This window comes from Mesocricetus auratus, unplaced genomic scaffold (assembly GCF_017639785.1).
Source record: "Mesocricetus auratus isolate SY011 unplaced genomic scaffold, BCM_Maur_2.0 Super-Scaffold_100027, whole genome shotgun sequence".
NCBI classification, from domain to species: Eukaryota; Metazoa; Chordata; class Mammalia; order Rodentia; family Cricetidae; genus Mesocricetus; species Mesocricetus auratus.
The window spans coordinates 4639039-4658961 of record NW_024429208.1 but is presented as its reverse complement, the minus strand read 5'-3'; the positions used below and the strand labels follow the sequence as shown (position 1 = coordinate 4658961).

The 19923-nt window shown below is 55.2% G+C and overlaps 2 protein-coding genes across 3 annotated transcripts; both read right to left on the bottom strand.

The window, feature by feature from the left end:
• Positions 1-1005: 1005 nt before the first annotated feature.
• Rpl10a (ribosomal protein L10a) lies at positions 1006-3185 on the bottom strand. 2 transcript variants are annotated; one of them, XM_005084892.4, is made up of 6 exons: positions 3056-3185; positions 2785-2859; positions 2482-2562; positions 1983-2131; positions 1318-1490; positions 1006-1204 (listed from the first exon to the last, which is right to left on the bottom strand). In XM_005084892.4, the coding sequence occupies exons 1-6, from the start codon at positions 3058-3060 to the stop codon at positions 1034-1036; spliced, it is 654 nt and encodes a 217-aa protein (XP_005084949.1). In that variant the 5' UTR covers positions 3061-3185; the 3' UTR covers positions 1006-1033. The 2 variants fall into 2 exon arrangements, with proteins under 2 accessions (XP_005084949.1, XP_040588027.1); XM_040732093.1 differs by lacking the exons at positions 2482-2562; positions 2785-2859; positions 3056-3185 and adding an exon at positions 2231-2426.
• A 2051-nt stretch (positions 3186-5236) lies between these two features.
• Positions 5237-19923, bottom strand: Fance (FA complementation group E). Its single transcript, XM_013124311.2, has 11 exons — positions 19901-19923; positions 16818-17141; positions 14586-15177; positions 13667-13711; positions 13346-13414; positions 13012-13155; positions 11918-12041; positions 11662-11740; positions 10535-10601; positions 7645-7770; positions 5237-5664 (listed from the first exon to the last, which is right to left on the bottom strand). Exons 1-11 carry the CDS (start codon positions 19921-19923, stop codon positions 5563-5565), a joined length of 1695 nt encoding a protein of 564 aa, XP_012979765.1. The 3' UTR covers positions 5237-5562.

Sequence of the window (19923 nt, the reverse complement as noted above, 5' to 3'; positions counted from 1 at the left end):
CACAGTTGTGTGTCAAGTGCAACCTCCCACCCTGGCACTGGGACGCCACTGGTCAGCCACCACCTCATGCACACCCGCACACCCTGTACCTGGTGCCCAGTAGCAGCTGGCACTCACCTTAGTGCCTTCTGGGCAGTCGCTGCTTAGTCAAGCCAGCAGGATTCAGAGGCCCTGGGACTTGTGAGCAGATGCCCAGGCTGGACCATGCATGGAAGGTCCTGGAGATGCCCAGGCTTGAGCAGGCACACTAGTAACATCTGAGCCTCCCTCATGGGTGAGGCAGAATGAGGCCACTACACCCCCCTGCAGTTTGTTAGTCTTATAGGTAGGGCACCAGCCCTGTTACACCAGTGCAATGGACCCTGACTTCACTGGCCACACAGGCAAGCCTGTTTCAGACCACTCTGGTGCACCCTTGAGGCTCACAGGTGAGGGTAGTATACTCCCCCCTCAGCTATGGGGCTGGGTTTGATCCTCAAGAGGGGCCAGCCCAGAATCAACCTGAAGGCTGTTTGCCCAGAGGCTCCAATAGGCAGAATAGTGTTCATTATCTTTGGTCCTGGCCCTAAGCACCTTTAAGCTTGGCTTTGCCTGTCACTATCATAGACCCTATCATAAGATCTGAAAACCATAGCAGGGTGTTGGTGGCACACACCTTTAATCCCAGCACTCAGGAGGCAGAGGCAGGCAGATCTGAGTTGGAAGCTAGCCTGGTCTACATAGTGAGATCCAGGACAGCCTCCACAATACAGAGAAACCCTGTCTTGAAAAACAACAAAAAAACCCCACACCTCACCTGTAACCAAACTCAATTAGCTTTGAGTTGTCCTTCCTGGGTCAGAAGCAAGGCAAGGCCACCCCGCTGATTGGCGCAAGCAAGCCCTACCCACTGAATCTGACTGCTCACACAACCTCCCGACTGCTCACACCCCCAACCTCCCGACTGCTCACACCCCCAGCCTCACAGCTCTAAAGTCAGCTCACACCAAGCAGGCAGACGAGGGCTGGTAGCACTGAGGTTTATTGGGGCATCCTAGTACAGACGCTGGGGCTTGCCCATGGTGCTCTTGATGTACAGAGCTCGGACATTCTGCCAGTTCTTCTTCAGCAAGGACACCAGGAAGTTGACAGCCAGGTGGATGTTGTAAACCAGCTCATCGTCCGTCATCTTCACATGACCCACAGCCACGGCCAGACACAGCACCTGCAGGGAGGCCGGGCTGGTCAACGTCCTCCCCAGTGACCAGGCCCACTCAGTGCTGATGGTCCCTGAGCTCAGCGCTGAGACCCCTCCCCCCAGCCGCAGCGCAGACCCACCTTCTTCATCTGGAACTTGATAGTAGATTTCACCTCGTCGACTTTGGCCACCATGTTCTCATTGTGTGTCAGCAGGGAAGGGAACTTGCCAGCCTTGTTTAGGCCTGGGCCCAGGATACGTGGGATCTGCTTGATCAGGGACTCGGAAGCCAAAAAGGCATCGTACTTCTTGGCTGTAAGGATAAGTCACAGGCCGCTCACATCCAGGCCAGAAAAAGCAGGAGCAACTCTTTAAAGACCCGAAGCAGGACTGCCAGTGTGTAGCCTGGGGAACTCAGCGAGGCCTGCGAATACCTCAGTAGTAGACCCGAGCCCAGGCACTTCAAGGCGCGTGCGTGCGTGCGGGCGTGTGCATGTGTTACCCCCGAGTGTGTAAGCACTAACAAGGGGAGGGTGTTTCCGTCTGTAAACGCAGCTCTAACTACAGCGTGATGGCACCCGGGGAGAGGGGATCTGACAGGACCCCGGGCACCCACTCACTAGCCTCACTCACGCGCTAATTGCCTGACAGCGCTGCAGACCCAACGCCGGAGAGCACGAGGCCGCCTCCCGCGGAGGGCTAAACCACCAGACCCAGGTCGTTAGCATCAACACGGAGGCCCAACAGCTGCGTAGGGGCCGCCTGACACCCCTGGGAAGGGCCTCCCCGGGCCAGCCGCACCCACCCAGCTTCTTGACCAGCTTCTTGTTCTTGTTCAACTTCTTGAGTGCCTCGATGTCCATGTGGGGGATGTCCACGGCCTTGGCTTCGTCGCAGTGCTGCTGGTCCCCCAGGACGCACACCGAGAACTTGGGCCGAGGAGTGGACTTCAGCCTGCGTTTGGGGGAGGGGGCGCGGCGGGTCACGGCCAAGTCCCCCAGGGCCCCAGGAGGCGGCTGCGACGCCAGCAGGCCCCGCCCGACCGTGTCTTACCCGGAGGTGTCGACACTAGCCTGGCTTCTCAGGCTAGCCGGCGGGCTCGGCCGAGGCCTCCCCACGCCTCCCCTCTTGTTTTAAGACCCAGGGTGGGGGTCCGTCCAGCCAGCCTGCCCGGAGCAGGACGCCTGAACTACCCTGGCGCGTCAGTGTCCTCGCGCTCGCCTCGGGAGTCGGCCGGGGCGGCACGGGTGGGAGGGACAACACGGGGACACTGAGGGGCTGGGTGGGGTCAGAGCGGTGCCAACCTGACGGTGCCCGAGAAACGTTTGTCCTTCTGGGGGTCATAGTTCTTCAGGCTGATCTGCAACTCCACCGTCTCCAGAAACCTAAAGCGACAGGGGCGACGTCAGCCGGGATGCTCGCCCGCCCCCTGCCCGGATGCTACCGGGGTGCTCGCCTGACTCCTGCCCACGGTGCTCGCCCACCCGCCTGCCCAGGGCGCTACCGGGGTGCTCGCCCGACCCCCCGCCCAGGGTGCTGCCGGGGATGCTCGCCCGCCCCCCCCCCACCCCCGCCCAGCGTGCTCGCCCGGGGCGGCCCGCGCTTACTTGCGGCGCTTGCGCTGGTTGCCGTGCAGGACTTCCCGCACCGCCTCGTACAGGGTGTCGCGGGACACTTTGCTGCTGCAGGGGAGAAACGAGGGCGCTCAGGGCCCGCCATGACGGATCCCGCGCCCCGCGCCGGCGGGCCAGGCCCACAGGGACGGGTTGCTCGCGCCGAGGCCAGCCGCGGGGAGAGCCTCCGAGCCGGGCGTCAGGGGGCCCCGCGGGACAGCCGGGTGCGCGGATGGCCGCGGATCGCGCCCCGAGAGCTACCTACCTCATGGCTGCGGAGGTCGCGGGAACCGGAAAAGAGAAGTGTGCGCTCTGCGCTTGCGCTCAAATAAGCGCTCCTGTTCTCGCGGGAACTGCTCGTTCCGCGGCCCGGCCCGCGCTGAGCCTGGCGGGAGCCGCGCTGCTGTTCGCGGCCGCTGGGGGCGCTACACCGCGAGCAGAGCGCGCCCGGCACCGGCAGCGTCGGGACCGTGCTGGTTCTCGGCTGCTATCCGACTCCTAGCTCAGGGCTTGGGGCCGACTTCTGCCGACCCCGTGTCGTCGGCCTAACCCGTGTCTTCCGCGGTCGCCGGAAGAACCGTCTTCCTTCAGCGCCGGAGCTGGCGATGAGCCCCGGAGAGCCACTGGGCAGCTGCCCCCGCCAGCCCGTGCTTGTGCAAGAGTCCAGCCACCACTTGTGGGCAGAGGCACCGGAATAGCTCGAGGAAATGAGCCCTGTTGAGATCCGCAGAACTGAGAAGGTCTTGTGACTAGATTAGGATCAGATGTGGTTCATTTAAGCGCAAGCCTCCACCTGGGAGAGGGCGCCCACCGGTCTGCCGCGGCCAGCTGCGTAAACCGCGCCTGGTTCAGCCCCTAGGCAGTTTGGACTTCGGACAAATGCCCCCGTCTTTTCTCAATTAGTTGGCATTTCAGACAAAGCCGTCCTTCTTGCCTGACCCCGGCCTTTGCAAGCTGAAAGAGAGGAGTGGCGTCAAGGGTCCGTGCAGGGAGCCTCCACATCTGGGGTGACTCACCGGGATCTTGAGGAGTGAGACAAGCTCCCTTAAGGGCCACCCCTCTCTGGCCAGCACCCCCCGTTGTCAGGGGCAGGTGTATGATCGGCTCATCTTGCCCCAGAACTTTCCCAGCACGCATCAGGCACAGTAAGGAAAGTTCGCATAGGGCCAGAGTGGACTTCAGCGACAGGTCTGAGCTTCCGGGGCTGACCAAGTGCGGAGGCCACCAACGTGGTGCCCTGTGTTATCTACAGCCTTCCTCCCCTGGCTCCTCTACACCAGCTTGTTCTCAGACCCAGGCTTCACCCCTACACTGACTTCCCACCTCCCTGAAACAGGGACTCAGGTCTTCGGAGGAAGCTGCGGTCTGAGACCAACTCAGAAAGTTGCTCCCCGCCAACCGCAGGGCTAGGATGGGAGGGTGCTGCCACAAACTATTCCTAATTCAGGAACATCCGTGTGCTAAATTTCTTTTTCAGACAGGATTTCTCTGTGTAGCCCTGGCTGTCCTGGAACTCGCTATTTACAGCCGACTGGCCTCAAACTCAGAGATCGCCTGCCTTGACCTCCTCAGTGCCGGGGTTAAAGGCGTAGGACCACCAGACCCTGTGGGAACACAGGTGTCAGACAGGCCTGGAGCACTCTGCATTCTCTGCCCACGGTAGCCCAGGCTACCTTCAAATCCCTCAGCTCCCAGCTCGAATGTTAGCTCTGGCTGAAGGTGTAGCTCGGTGACAGAACATTATTAGCCTAGCAGGTTTCCATGCCAGCATTAAAGCAGAACTTGCCAGCCCCAAGCCCTCCCTCAGCAGAAAGTAGTCACCCAGGCCGCCGCCGCTGCTGCAGGCCTTGATACTCAGGAGGCCTGCTGTGGGGGAGGGTAACGGGTGCCCTGACTGACCCTAACTAACTTCCTGGTAACAGACTCCCTCTGGTCCTTTCTCAGTGAGCAGGGGTGGGTGTGGGTGCGGGAATGAAGGGGGCTCCTGAGCTAATGGGGAAGCAGGCGCATCGTCTAAGAATGCAGATGCCTGTTCAGCCGTTTCTTCGTATCTGACAGGTGCACGTTTGTGTACGTCTGTGCTGTGCATGCATAAGTACTCTGGGATGCAAACAGGCCACTGCACAAGGGAGGTCAGAGGTCAACCTCGGATGACAGTCCTTGCCTTCCTTGTTGGCTCAGGCTAGGCTGGCCCCCGCTTTGGGGGGTTGATCCTCCTGCACCCACCTCCCATGACAGACACCCAGCTTCACATGGGTTCTGGGGACTCAAAATCCTAACACATTCAGCCAACGATTTACCATCCAGCGTCTCCCAGCCACACCCACTGACATTTCCTGTGGCACTTAGGCCAGTTTTACCCTGTGTGGCTCAGTTTTACCCTGAGCTCCCGATCCTCCCCAGTGCTGAGATTACAGGGGTGAGCCACCAAGACACCAAGACTGGATGAACTTTTTTCTTTTTATTAAAAACTATTGCAAAATCATTCAGTTCAGAAACCAAAAAAAAGGAGGTTCACAACCCCTGAGCACAAGTCACCCCGAGTACACCGGAACCCCGGCTCTCCCGGTAGACTGCCCATGGACCACTGGTCCTCAAGGTGCCTTTACTGTGATCAGGAATGGCAGCCAGAGTGGCCTAGGACCTCCTCTCTGAGGTCAAGATGGCCTCTGAACAGCCAGGAGTATTGGGCAAGAGGCAGCTGACTCCTGAGCTGGCTGTACTCAGTGTGTTCCCAGGCAAGGGGTCAGGGAGTCACGTCTTTGTGGGTGGTCAGTGGGCCAGACGTCTCAGCGCTGCCTGCAGGGACTTCTTCAGGAAGGTGGCGTTGGGCTCCAGGGCTACAGCCAGGTCCAGGCTCTGCTGCTCTGTGATCTGGAGAGGGAGTCAGGCTAGGACTGCAGCAGCCGGTCTCCCGTCTCCTTGCCACCCCACAGGCCCTGCCGAGGACGGAGAATGGAGGCCAAGGGCGGGCTCCTGAGCGACAGGACCTTACTACTTCTTGAGATGAGGCGAGCCCCAGGGAGACCTGGATTGTAGCAGCTGTAGAGCTCAGAGCAGACCCTGGTGCAGGTCTGTTCAGCTGTATCTCACGGAGCCCTCCTGACCCTCCCAGGCTTCAGATGAGAGACAGGTTCAGGGACACTCCCCCAAGGCCACCACACCCCTCTGACGATGCTTTCTCTGTCTTCTCTTGGGGTTCAGGCTCCTCATCTCCACTCTCCAACCCCCATACCTCAGCAGACAGAGGCAAAGTCCCTCCCTAGCTGAAGGTCCCTGCAGGCTCCTTACTCCTCTGGAGGGAGGCCCTTCCTCTGTGATCTAGAGAAGTCTCTGAAGGAGACCCCCAAACGCACAGCACACACAGACTGAGATCCCCACTTTCTGGGATCACGGGATCAACAGATGCGCCTGTGTGATAGCCGACCGTGGCTGTCACCAGGTACTGATGGGTGAAGAGGGAGCCTGTGGGGGTTTCTGTAGTTAGCTAGATGACACAGAAGGGTCAGCCTACGTGGGCAGTGCTACCCCTGGCCAGGTGGCCCTAGACCGTATATAAAAGCAGGCTGAGCCCAGCATAGGGGCCCAGGAGGCAGAGGTAGGAGGGTCTCTGTGAGTTTGACGCCAGCCTGGTCAACATAGGGGGTTCAGGCTAGCTAGAAGTACAAAGCACAGGAAGCAGGAAGTCCTGTGTTCCATCCCTAACACTACATAGACCAGGCCTTAGTAGTGTCCCCTATGATCCTAGCACTCGGAGCACAGCAAATCCTGAGCTTATCTTAAAAACAAATCACAAGCTGGGCGTTGGTGGCAGGCGGATCTCTATGAGTTCAAGGCCAGCCTGGTCTACAGAGCAGAGTTCCAGGACAGACTCCAAAGCCACAGGGAAACCCTGTCTCAAACCGGGGAAAAAAAAAAAGCAAAACCAACAAAAAGGAGCTAACAGTGTGTGAGAGCTGATGCGTAGCACAGGCTAGCAAGTTCACAGCCTCAGCTACCACAGGCTCTCACACATAGCCTAGGCTGGCCTCCAACTCCGAGACCCACCTGCGTCTGCCTCCTTAGTGCTGGGATTAGAACAGGCGTACAGCGCCGCTGCCGCCGGCTGTCTCCCTCAGTGGCAGCCCGAGCAATGAGCTACTTGCAGATCCCTGGGTAGGGCAGTCTTGGCTCACGGCAGTGTCCCTTCCAGGAACATCCTCCTACCATTCCAGCCACCATTGCTTTTTAGTTTTGGGACGGGAGTGAACGCTCACATAGCTTGGGCTGGCCTTGAACTTCAGACCTCCCTACCTCCACCTCCCAGGTGCTGAGATTATATGACCTGCCACGCCCAGTCTACAAAGTATTAGGAATTGACCCAAAGGTTTTGTGGATGGTGGGCCCTCTACCAACTGAGCGACACTCCAGACCTCTCCTTTTTAAAAATTATTTTTTTGGGGGGGCACAGGGTCTTTGCTCTGGAACTCACTATGTAGACCAGGTTGGCCTCAAACTCAGAGATCCACCTGCCTGTACCTCCTGAGTGCTGGGACTAAAGCTGTGAACCACTATGCACATCTTTGTTTTTGTATTTGTCGCATTATGCAGCCCAGACTGGCCTTGAACTTACAGCAGTCCTCCTGCTTCGGCCTGCCCCACATATTCACTACCCCCAGTCCCAATCCCCTATAGTAAGGCTTAGCTGCCCTCCTCCTCTGCTCCAAATGCCTGCATGGATCCTCACAAGCATGGCAGCTGAGGGAGGGGGTCAGCTCGAGGGGAAGACAGCATGATGCTGTTCTAACTTCCCGGTGCCCCACATACACGACCCTCAGAGATGCTGGCCCGACGAATGAGCCCGTGGACACTCACACTGGCCTGGCACTTGGTCATCACTGTCAGCATCAGCTTGGCGTAGGCGATGGAGGTGGTGGCTGCCGGCCCCTCTCTGCAGAGCCTCTGCACCAAGACACTAAACACCTCAGGGGTCATCTCCACCTGCATGCACAGGGACATGGGACGCATCATAAGGCCAGCCCTGGGTTCAATCCCAGGCTCTCCATCTCCCAGCAGGTAGCTGAACAGAGAGCTCTCAAATGGGTCTAGAAATTCCTCCACAGACCCATGTGTTGAAGGCTCTGTCCCAGGGTGAAGGTGCTGGGAGTTGGCAGAGCTTCTAGGCCACTGGGGTTTGTCTAAAGGGGACAGTGGTAGTCTGACCTGTTCTCTCTGCTTTGCAGATGCCGTGACTTGAGCAGCCCACCCACCACACACTCCGTCCACCCTAACGGGCCTCATACAGGCCCAGGAGCAACGGAGCCAAGCGCGGATGGAAACTGTGAACCCAAGCCAACCTTTTCCCCTACTGCCTACCTCGGGTGTTTCATCCCAGTAAGGAAAAGCTAACACACCAAGTTAAGGCCCAGTCCCCACAACTGGACAAAAAGGCTCAAAGTCACCGAAGACTGTGATAAATGAAATAGCAGAGACACGGTCTCACAGAATGCAACTGCCCTTGCGAAGGCTCAGGTCAGTACTATGGGGGAGCCAGTGACTCTAGCCTGCCTCAGTTTTAAACCTTAATGACAGAGCATGGTGAGGTCCTGAGGAACACTGCCAACTCTTCATAATAAGAAATGACCACTAGCAGCTGGGCAGTGGTGGCGCACGCCTTTCATCCCAGCACTCGGGAGGCAGAGGCAGACGGATCTCTGTTGAGTTCGAGGCAAGCCTGGTCAACAAGAGCCAGTTCCAAGACAGCCTCCAAAACAATACCCTGTCTCAGCCGGGCGTTGGTGACGCATGCCTTTAATCCCAGCACTAGGGAGGCAGAGACAGGCGGATCTCTGTGAGTTCGAGGTTGGGCTGGACCGACAGCCTCTAAAACAAAACAGAGAAACCCTGTCTTGAAAAACCAAAAAAAAAAAAAAAAAAAAAAAAAACCAAAGAGAAAGAAAAGAAATGGCGACTGGCATTGGATGGCACTCAGCACTTCCCACCCATCGTCTAGAAATCCCACCCAGCTCATGTGGTCTCCTGTTGCGGGATATTTGTACCCTGTGTGAGGATGTACTGTTGTGATTGGTGTAGTAAGAAGTTGAACCGTCATCCCAGCACTCGGGAGGCAGAGGCAGGCGGATCTCTGTGAGTTCGAGACCAGCCTGGACTACCAAGTGAGTTCCAGGACAGCCTCCAAAGCCACAGAGAAACCCTGTCTCGAAAAACCAAAAAAAAAAAAAAAAAAAAAAAAAAAAAAGAAGTTGAACCGTCTATAGCTAGTCAGGAGCATACAGGCAGGACTTCTGGGCAGAGAGGGAACTCTTGGAGGAAGAAGGGCAGAGTCCCCACCCCAACATGGAGGAAGCAGCATGGGTAGTATGGAGGAGAGGTAACCACGTGGGTTAGTTTAAGTCATTAAGAGCTAGATGGAAACAAGCCTGAGCTGAGGCCGAGCTTGCTTAACTAGTAAGTCTCCGTGACGTTATTTGCGGGATGCGGTCCAATGAGAAAGCACCGCACAGTCTCCACTCTCACACAAGGAGGACTGGGCATAAACAGCGAGGTTAATCACTGTGAGGGCCGACTTGATGGGCTTAGCATCACCGTGGACGCACACTTCTGGGCGTGTCTGTGAGGGTGTCTCCCAGCACTGGAGATCCTCCATGAACACAGCAGCCACCACTATCCCATGGGCTGAGGTCCCCTAGCAGAGTGAACCCAGGATTCGTGTCTTTGCTTTCTGAATGTGGACACAGTCCCCAGGCCCCTGCCCAAGCCTCTCCCAATGAGACAGGCTGTATCCTTAAACTGTGAGTCAAAGCCATAGCAAGAAAAGTAATCACCTAAAATGCAAAAAAGAGAATAGTCAGGAATGGTGTGCACCAATAATCCGAGGACTCAGGGCAAGACGGGTAGGAGTCCAAGGTCACCTTTCTATATAGAGAGCTCAAGGCCAGGCTGGACTGCATGAGACCCTGTCTCAAAACATAGTGTGGTAGTTTGAATATAACTGGCTCCCATAAGCTCATAGGGAATGGCACTATTAGGATGTGTGGCTTTGTTGGAGTACATATGGCCTTGGTGGACTAAGTGTGTCTCTACAGAGATGCTCAAGCCACACCCAGTATCTCAGTTCACTTCCTGTTGCCTACGCAAGATATAGAACTCCCAGCTCTTTCTCCAGCATCAGATCTGCCTGCATGTCTGCTGCCATGTCCCGCCATGATGATAATGGACTAAGCCCTTGTCTGGCATGCATGAAGTCCTGGGTTCAATCCCTGGCATCATTTAAAATAGGGCAAGGTTGCCAGACGGTGATGGCGTACGCCTTCAATCCCAGCACTCGGGAGGCAGAGGCAGGCGGATCTCTGTGGGTTCGAGACCCGCCTGGTCTACAAGAGCTAGTTCCAGGACAGCCTCCAAAGCCACAGAGAAACCATGTCTCGAAAAAAACAAACAAACAAAATAAATAAATAATAAAATAAAATGGGGCAAGGTGATGCCCACCTGTGACTCCAGGTGGAGGCAGGAAGATTGGGAGTTCAAGGCCACTTTGAGCTATAAGAGCTCTTATCTCAAAAAAGAAAAGATAAAAGCAACATACAACCAACCACCTATGGTGTGGCTCAGGCCTATAATCCCAGTACTTGGGAGACTGGGGCAAGATCATAAATTCCAGGATAGCCTGGGCTACACAGTTGACCCTACAACTGAGAGGCAGCTGTCTGGGTCCCACACAGCCCTCTGGCGGCAGGCCACTCACCTGCTGCTCCAGGAGCGCCTGCAACACCAGGAACGTCTCCTCCCTCCAGGCTAGCTCCAGGACCTGCCTGCGGGGAGGACACACAGTGAGTAAGGGCTGTCCTCCACCAACGGGCATGCATTAGGGTGGGCAGCAGCCCACGTGCGGCAGCTGTAGACCCCAGGCTCCAGTACCTTCCTGGGTTTGATCACCCACTCTCCAGGAGGCTTTTTGTCTTTTGAGACAGGGTTTCTCTGTGGCTTTGGAGCTTGTCCTGGAACTCTCTGTAGACCAGGCTGGCCTCGAACTCACAGAGATCCGCCTGCCTCTGCCTCCCGAGTGCCGGGATTAAAGGCGTGTGCCACCAAAGCCCGGCTCAGTCTTTTTTTTATACCCATCTTTTTTTTTTTAATTTTACACACCAATCCCAGTCCCCCTCCCTCTTTTTTTTTTTTTTTTTTTGGTTTTTCGAGACAGGGTTTCCCTGTGGCTTTGGAGGCTGTCCTGGAACTCGCTCGGTAGACCAGGCTGGTCTCGAACTCACAGTGATCCGCCTGCCTCTGCCTCCCGAGTGCTGGGATTAAAGGCGTGCGCCACCAACGCCCGGCTCCTCTTTTTTTTTTAAAAGAAAGATTCACAATGCCTGGTGGTGGTGCACGCTAGTTCCAGGACAGGCTCCAAAGCTACACAGAGAAACCCTGTCTTGAAAAACCAAATAAATAAGTAAATTAACTAAATAAATACTTGAACTTGAGTCCATCCATCTAAGTCAATAAACAAGGTGGAGACAGGACTCAGGTCTGACTCTGGAGTCAATGCTCTTAGCCATGGTGATGTGTCCCAGCTGAGCCCCTTCTGAGAGGGACCCAGCCTTCTGTGTGTACTCTGCCAGGTCCCCAGTAAAACTGAGGAAGATGTCCACTTGGCACTCAACATGGGCCCAGAGGAAAGGGCACCAGGTGAGTTTAGACTCCAGGGGCAGCAGCGTGTGCTATGCCATTGTGTGTGCATGAGTGGGTGCATGTGTGTGTATGCATGTGCCTGTGCAGCGCTGGGAATGAAACCCAAGGCCTCATGAAGGCCTGGCCTGGGGGGTGTAGGTGTGTGTGTGTGTGTGTGAGAGAGAGCATCAAAGTCTGCACACTCACCCCAGAATCAGGACCTGCATGTCTGGCTCCAGGGCCTCATCCTTTATGAGGGAGCACAGCACCTCGGTCTGCATGGGACCTGGGTCAAGGACAGGAGAGGAGACAGGGCTGGAGGAGGGCAGGAGGCTGAGAGGGACAGAATGCTCGCTGTCTGGGAACAGGCTCCCACTTTTGCTCACTGAGCCCAGCTCAGCAGGGCCCGAAGGGTGAGGTGTGCTGGGCAGGAGGGTAGGCCTGGGACTGGGGCTGCAGTTACCCACGCCTGGGTCCTGGAGAAGGGGAACGAGGATGGCCTTGCAGACGGGGTAGGTGTACTTCACACAGAAGGAGCTGAGGGCAACTCTGAGCAGCCTGGAGGCGGAGGACGGCAGGGAGAGGATCTAGTAGTCACCAGGGAGAGGACAAAGTCATTTCTTCCCTTCAGGGAGTGCTTATCTCACATGTTTCAGATGGCAACCCATGCTACTGAGGAAAAGCCAAGGGTATGTATCCAGCTCCCAAACCCAGAAGCCACATCTGGGGCCCAGGTGGGAAGAAGCTACATGCTGTAGGGATATACACTATATATATGCTGTAGGGATATACACTATATATATGCTGTAGGGATATACACTATATATATGTGTGTATGTGTGTTGTGTGTATATGTATATGTACAAGCTGTAGGGATATACACTATATATATGCTGTAGGGATATACACTATATATATATGCTGTAAGGATATACACTATATATATGCTGTAGGGATATACATTATATATATGCTGTAGGGATAGACACTATATATATGCTGTAAGGATATACACTATATATATGCTGTAGGGATATACACTATATATATGCTGTAAGGATATACACTATATATATGCTGTAGGGATATATACTATATATATACTGTAAGGATATACACTATATATATATATGCTGTAAGGATATATACTACATATATACTGTAAGGATATACACTATATATATGCTGTAAGGATATACACTATATATATGCTGTAAGGATATACACTATATATACGCTGTAGGGATATACACTATATTTTTGCTGCAGGGATATATACTACATATATACTGTAAGGATATACACTATATATTTGCTGTAAGGATATACACTCTATATATGCTGTAGGGATATACACTATATATATGCTGTAGGGATATACACTATATATATATGCTGTAGGGATATACACTATATACATGCTGTAAGGATATACACTCTATATATGCTGTAAGGATATACACCCCAGGGCCACCCCTCAGTCCCTCCCAAAACCCCCTTCCTGAGCACTCAGAGGGTCCCCACTACCCCTGGCCTCCTGGCGCCACCTGTACCCACCCGGTCAAGAAAGAGGCTCCTGGCTAACACACAGGCGCTGCCAATGCTGAGGGCTGGCACGAGACTCAGCAGGCAGCTGCAGAGCTGCAGGAGGCCTCCATCAGGGAGCTGGGGCAGAGGGAGCCGGCTGCATAGCAACTCCATCTGGGGGAAACCAGGACACTCAGCGGGCTCTGCTGGAACACACGCCCCGCGGGCAACAGAAAGGGCAGGAGAGGGAACAGGGTAGAGCAGGCAGAGCCAAGAAACAACCCAGGGTAACCCTGAGCCCCGGGGGAGGTGGGGAAGCAGGCAGGGGCACAGGGGGTCGATCTCGGGGCCAGGCCTGTCTCACCTGGCTGGGACTACATTCGTGGAGAAACTTCAGGTCCACTGGAGGCTCAGGCTCCATCCCCTCCAGACCCTGGGGAGGCAAATCCCGAGTAAGGGTGGCAGAATGCTTGCGACAGGCCGCAGAGGCCACTCTTAGAAGGCACCACCAGAGAAGGCCTTCCTGGGGGATGATGGCACTTCCAAACTTGGCCCTGTGGGACTGTCCGCACATCTCCCTCCTGCTCAGCCCCATACCAAACTCCATGATGGGGGCTTCCCTGGGCACAGCTAGGGTAGAGAGAAGCCAGAGGAAAGGCTGTGGCGAACAGGGAGGGCCAGTCACCTCCTGGAAGGCCTTCAGCAGCTGCTGCAGCCGGGGCACCTGGTCCTGTGGAGGAGAGAACAGTCACTATTTCTGTAGTGCAGCAGGACCTGCCCTCTGCAGAAAACAAGAGCTGGGAAAACGGCTCAACAGTTAGACACTTCCCTTCCTCCCAGAGGAACTGGGCTCAGACCCCAGCACCCACGATGGGCTGCTCACAATCACCTGTAACTAGGTCAGGGAGACCCTACGCCCTCTTCTGGCTCCCATGTGCACCACACACGGGTGCAGGCACACACATACAATAAAAAAACCTTGGGCTGGAGAGATGGCTCAGAGGTTAAGAGCACTGGCTGTTTTTCTAGAGGTCCTGAGTTCAATTCCCAGCACCCACATGGTGGCTCACAACCATCCATAATGAGATCTGGTGCCCTCTTCTGGTGTGCAGGCAAACATGCAGGTAGAATATTATATACGTAATAAATAAATACATCTTTAAAAAATTAAAAAACCTTTAAGGAGGGGGCACAGGGAACTGATGGGCAAAGGCAAGGCAGGAGAAGCAGGAATGTGGCGCCTCCATCTTAGAAGGCTTGTGAGACACCCAGCCCACTGCTCTGTCTTTTCTCCATCCAACCTCAATGGGGCACACAGGCCCAGTATGGGCAGGCGGGCTGCGGGCATGACTCACGCCGGCAGGTGCAGCAGCCGGATCCTTCAACCCCACACCCTGGGTCACTGGGCCAGGTCCTTCTAGCTCATAGTAACTCCCTCCCCATCGCCATCAGTCTGGGGAGGGGAGGGCGCCCTCCTTCCACCCTCCACAACCCACCCCTCATCCCTGCTCTATGGACTATGGAGGTCCCCGCTGGGAGAAGGGTCTCACACAGCTTCCACCATTTTCCAGGACCATTCTGAAAGCAGCCTCCAGCCACAGTACCTGGACAACTTGGGGCAACTCCACACTCTGAGCCGGACCCTTGGCCTCCTCCACACCCGGGCCAGGCTCAGGAGTCTGCTTTGGATCAGGTGACACGCCTCCTGCGTCCGATGGGGACTGTGCCGACTCCAGTTTGGGTTTCTCTTCCTGGTCCTTACCCTCCTCCTCCTCCAAACCCCGGAACCTCTTAGGGGGTCTCTCTGACTCAGGGCTGGCAGGGTCTTCCTCTGGCTCCTTCCTGCGGCTCCCACACAGCTGTGAGGAGTGCTGGTCCTCCTGGTCAGGGTCTAGAGCCAGAGTCAATTTCAACCCCCGACCCCCCGGGCCCAGCTGCCCACACAGGTGTCGGAGCTGTGCCTGACAGCTGGTGGACAGTGGAGAGGCTCCTTCCGCAGAGACTCCCGTCCCCACATCCCTTCTTAGCAGCTCCCAGAGGGCATGGAGCCAGGCATCAGGCGTAGACGCTGTATCTCGCCGGGCAAGCTGCAGTACGGAATGGAGGCCGCTTTCAGGTAGCGAGGGTCGAACAGACATCAGCAGGGACATCAGGTTCTTCCGGCACACTCCAGGCAGCCGTAGCAACAGTGGGGTCCTGCGGACGATCAGAGCTTTTGTTTTGTTTTCTGAGTTGGGGGTCTCCTTATGTAACCCACACTGGCCTTGACTCTCGGTCCTCCTGCCTTAGCTCCCGGGTGCTCTGGTTACACGCATGTGTCACACCGGGTGGGGCAGACTGTGGCAGGGATTGGGAGGTGATGCCCGCTGAGGAGCGGGGGCCAGGTATGGTGGCACACACCTTAAATCCCAGCACTTGCGACACTGAGGCTGATAGATCTCTATTAGCTTGAGGCCAGGCAGGGCCCTGTCTCCAAAACAAGACAACCAGAGAGGTGCTGAGGACAGAAAGGGGACAGAGGAGGGACACCTGACACGCACGAGGCAGCTGAAAGCTGTGCTACAATCCAGGATTCACACAGCAAGTGGACGCTGAGGAGAAGGAACAGGGTAACAGCCCTCACCCCTCCCCTCACAGCTCCTCGGGGGGCCAGCTCCTGCAAGCAACCGGCAGTCTCATTCAGCCTGTCCTCCAGGGCTCCCCAGGGCCCCATGCATTCTAGAATTCTGCTGAGGAAGCGGCTGCCCAGAGCACCGGTGTGACCAGAGGAAAATGACCAGGCCCCGAGCCCTTGCTGTGTGTCAGGGCTATTTACTCATCACACAGAGGTGCCCGGCATGCGAGACTGAGAGAAAATATGCTTCTGAATTTGTGGGGGACAGATCCTGTCAGAAAGAAAAAGCTAGTGTCAGAGTGAGGGAAAAAGAAAGACGAACTTGTGGTCTAAGGGAACCGACTCCAGCAACTCCTGACTTCCATGTGTGTACGTCTTAACATGCACATGCACGCACACGCACGCACGCGCGGGCGCGCACACACACACACACACACACACACACACACACACACACACACACACGAGACAAAGACATTTCGACTGAAAGGGAGAGAAAGTGGCAGCATGACACTCACGCTCCAGTCACCAAAAGAAGTTACAATTCACAGTCACTCAGAATTTATCAGGAACACTTAAATGGGGGGATGTGTGTGCCGGTGTTACCCATACTACCCTCAGGGAAGTGAGCCTGCCTTAAGGTCAACATTGTTTTGAGAAATTGACCACCAGCAGGCCTTACTATTCCAAGACCTAGCACATCGGTTTTAAATAACATATATATATATATATATATATATATATATATACATATATATATATATATATATATATACTAAAATCATCGTATGACTTGTATTTTAACACAGGTGTCAACTTGACATAAGTACACCTGTATTGGAGGGTTTTTTTTTCTGTTGTTTCTACGGAGGGTTTTTTTTTTCTGTTGTTTCTACGTAATCCTGGCCGGCCTTGAACTTGAAGGGATCCTCCTGCCTCTGCCTCCCAAGTGCTGGGATTAAAGGCGTGCGCCACTAACGCCAGGCTAACTTTGACTTTTTAAAAAGAGAGATAAAGTACGCAAACAAAATCAATTTGCCTGCACTTAAAATTATTCCTGACAAGGTGTGTCTCAGCCCAGTGTCGGGGCGCACGCCTGTAATCCCAGCACTCAGGAGACGGCTGCAGGAGTTCGAGGCTAGCCTGGGCTAGATGGAACCCTGACTCAACTACACAAATAAGCAGGTGTGAGGCGGGGGGGGGGGCACGGGCGGGGACTCACAGCTCTAGGCGGCCGTCGGGGCCCCGCACCTCGGGCTCAGCGCGGCCCAGCGCCTCGAGGAAGCCGCCCCAAGGGAAGTGCTCCGCGCGGCGGCCCAGCGCACGCAGAACCCCCAGCCCGCGCCCCGCGCCCTCGGGCCCCGCCTGCAGTGCCTGCAACAGGAGGCGGGCGGGGGCTTCCAGGGTCGCCCAGGGCTCCGCCCCGGCCGGGGCCACGGTGTCCGACACCGACCGCTCCAGCGCGAGGCGACGCGGGGCGACGGCTGGAACGCACGAGGGCCGAGAGCTGAGCGCTAGCGGATGTTCCCGCGCTCCCGGGAAGACCCTGGGAGGGCGGGGCCTGGCGCTTGGGGAGGCGCCGGAAGGGGCGTGGCCAGCAAAGCATCCCCGGTTGGTGGAGAAGGGGCGGGGCCAAGGGGCGGGGCGATGGCGTCAGGAAACGGCGAACCGCCTGCTACACAGACGGGATAGTAAGAGGAGCCCACCGAGGGGGCGGAGCCCTGGGGACTGGAGTTACAGGTGGCTGTGGGTGCTGGGGATGAATGAAACCTGGTCCTCTGCAAGAGCCATCTCTCCAGTCCCATTTCCAGTTTCCTTCTTTCTGTGCATGCGTGTGCTTGTGTACATGGGGGTGCAGCAGCCCTCGGAGGTCAGAAGAGAAAATCAGACTCTTTGGAGCCTGAGTGACGCGCTGTTGACTGCACGCGTGTGCTGGCAAACAAACCGCAGTCCTCTATGAGAACACTCTTAACCGCTGAGTTCTCTCTCCAGCTCCTGTCCCTTTTTAAGTTTTATTTTTAATCATGTGTAGAGGGGAGGTGTGTGCATGTTTATTTGGTTTGTATGTGCCCTCAGAAGCCAGAAGGACTTTGATTCCCTGGATCTGGACTTCCGGGCCCGGGTCCTCTTGTAAGAGAGCAATATGGGCTCTTAACTGGTGAGCCATCTCTCCAGCCGCAAATTACCAAATACTTTGTGATAATAAAGCGAGATATCTTCTAATGAACCCGATAAAGATGGGGGTCGGTGAGCCTGTAGAGAGGTCTCTGCAGGCACGGAAGAAACAGTGCAATGGCCTTGGGACTGCAGGGTGGCTGGAGAGGGGATCAGAGAGGTCACCAGGCTTGGGGTCACACAGAGAACATTGGCTTTCTGCTCCGAGTATCACGGGAAGCCATGGTAGTATTTTGAACTGATTTTCATTTTGAGCCCCAACTATCTATCTATATTTATTTCAAGGAAATGAGTTTGAGGAGCCACTTTGATACAGGAACCTTCTCTCTCTGGTAAGGAGACGGGAGCAGATTTCTGGTGTTCCAACGAGGAGCTGTGGGGATATGGACCCTGAGAAGTACAGCCAGGGCCATGGGAGCCCAAGAACTTGCCACACCCCCAAGCCTCAGCTACGCCCCATTCCCTGAGGTTCTGCATTTGAACCAGCTGGGCAGGCGCAGGACCGCATTCTAAGCCTGGTTCCAGGACCCTGGAAATTCCCGGTTTAGAGAGCTCCATGACGGTACATCCCCATTCTCTGAGGAGTGTGCAGGGAAGTCTTCCAGAGGCCAAGCACAACAGACGGCCCCTGAGGACAGGCAGGGCCAGAAGTAAACAACAGTCTTCACATAGCACTGGGATAGCTCAGGTATATCTTACTGGTTTCCTTCCAAAACCCTTCTACGAAACAGTAAAATTAAAAAAAACAAGGCACGAACCTGTAGAGCAAGTGAGAACCCTCCCTCTCGGTGGGACTCTCCCCATCTCAAAACCCGTGACCCCCAGATGGGAAAATGGAGCTCACAGGGGTGGAGGTGGAGGGTTTGTCACCAAAGCCCCAAAGTGAGTATCACCCCGCACTAAGATTTCCCACCCAGCAGGTCCCTCCCCTTCCCCTTGCTCTCTGGCTGCAGAAGGCCAAGGTCCCCCCCCCACACACACACACACAGGCCCAAGGCCGGGGCACAGTCTGGGAAGAGCACATCTTTCTCTAGGTTGGTGGTTTCTAGGAATGATGCTGGCCCCAACACCATAAAGTAGATTTTAAAAAAAGAACGTTCAGAAGCCTTTGGTTTTGATCACAGACAGCAGCCTTGGGGACAGACTCAGAGGTGAGGTTGGGCAGGCTGAACCCAGCCCAACAGTGTCATGTTAGGGTTTGCGATCATCTGCATTGCTCTTGCAATACATTATATTTCATGTTTTTTTTGTTGTTGTTGTTGTTTCTTTTTTTTTTTTTTTTTTTTTTTTTTTGGTTTTTCGAGACAGGGTTTCTCTGTGGCTTTGGAGGTTGTCCTGGAACTCGCTTGGTAGTCCAGGCTGGTCTCGAACTCACAGAGATCCGCCTGCCTCTGCCTCCCAAGTGCTGTGATTAAAAGTGTGTGCCACCAACGCCTGGCTATCATGGATACATGGATATTAAAAAAAAACGTTCTCATGTAGCCCAGGCTGCCTGCCAACTTGGTGTGTCACTGAGGACACTCAGTAACTCCTAAGCCTCCTGCCTCCGTCTCCCAATTACTGGGATTACAGGTGTGTACCCATACTCCACTCCCATGGGGAGCAAACCGAGGGCCTTGTGCCTGCTGGGCAAGCATTCAATGAACGGGTATTGTATCAGTTACTTTTGTGTTGCTGTGATTAGACACCATGACTAAGGCAGCCTGTATAAGAGAGTTGATTTGGGCTTATGGAGTCCATGGAGGCTGACTGAAGGCTTGAGGGCTGGAGTAGGAACAGCTCAGCTTAAGCTTCAAGCGCAAGCAGAGAGCAAACTGGGAATGCTACATGGCTGTGACACCTCAGCGCTGGTCCCCGGTGACACACTTCTTCCAGTAAGGCTTCCTAACACTTCCTTAGCTATCTAAATAGTGACACCGATGGGGACCAGTGGCTAGTGGCCAGTGGTCAGAGCCTCAGGCAGGAACTGGTGTATTCCGTCAGACTTGAAAGCCCGTGGCCTTTTCCCCAAATGGAGACCTGGAACCAGGGAGGCAGTAAAAGAGAGACAGAGCACCACCTTCACGCCATGTTCCTTCCAGGAGGAAGGGGCGCTCAAGTCTGACCCATAAGGTTCTCCATGCACAATACATCCTGGTGTGGTTGATGGTCAT

Bases quoted from the DNA above. Each gene is read 5' to 3' on its own strand.
- Fance (XM_013124311.2), bottom strand. From the start codon at position 19,923: ATGACCATCAACCACACCAGGAT. The intron at 11,741-11,917 runs GTAACTGCAGCC...TCCTTGACCCAG, and splicing joins TCTCCAGGACCCAGGCGTGG to GTCCCATGCAGACCGAGGTG. The intron at 5,665-7,644 runs GTGAGTGTCCAC...CTCCCTCTCCAG, and splicing joins TGACCAAGTGCCAGGCCAGT to ATCACAGAGCAGCAGAGCCT.
- Rpl10a (XM_005084892.4), bottom strand. The intron at 2,563-2,784 runs GTAAGCGCGGGC...CTGTCGCTTTAG, and splicing joins AACCAGCGCAAGCGCCGCAA to GTTTCTGGAGACGGTGGAGT. The intron at 1,491-1,982 runs GTGGGTGCGGCT...TTATCCTTACAG, and splicing joins GAAGCTGGTCAAGAAGCTGG to CCAAGAAGTACGATGCCTTT.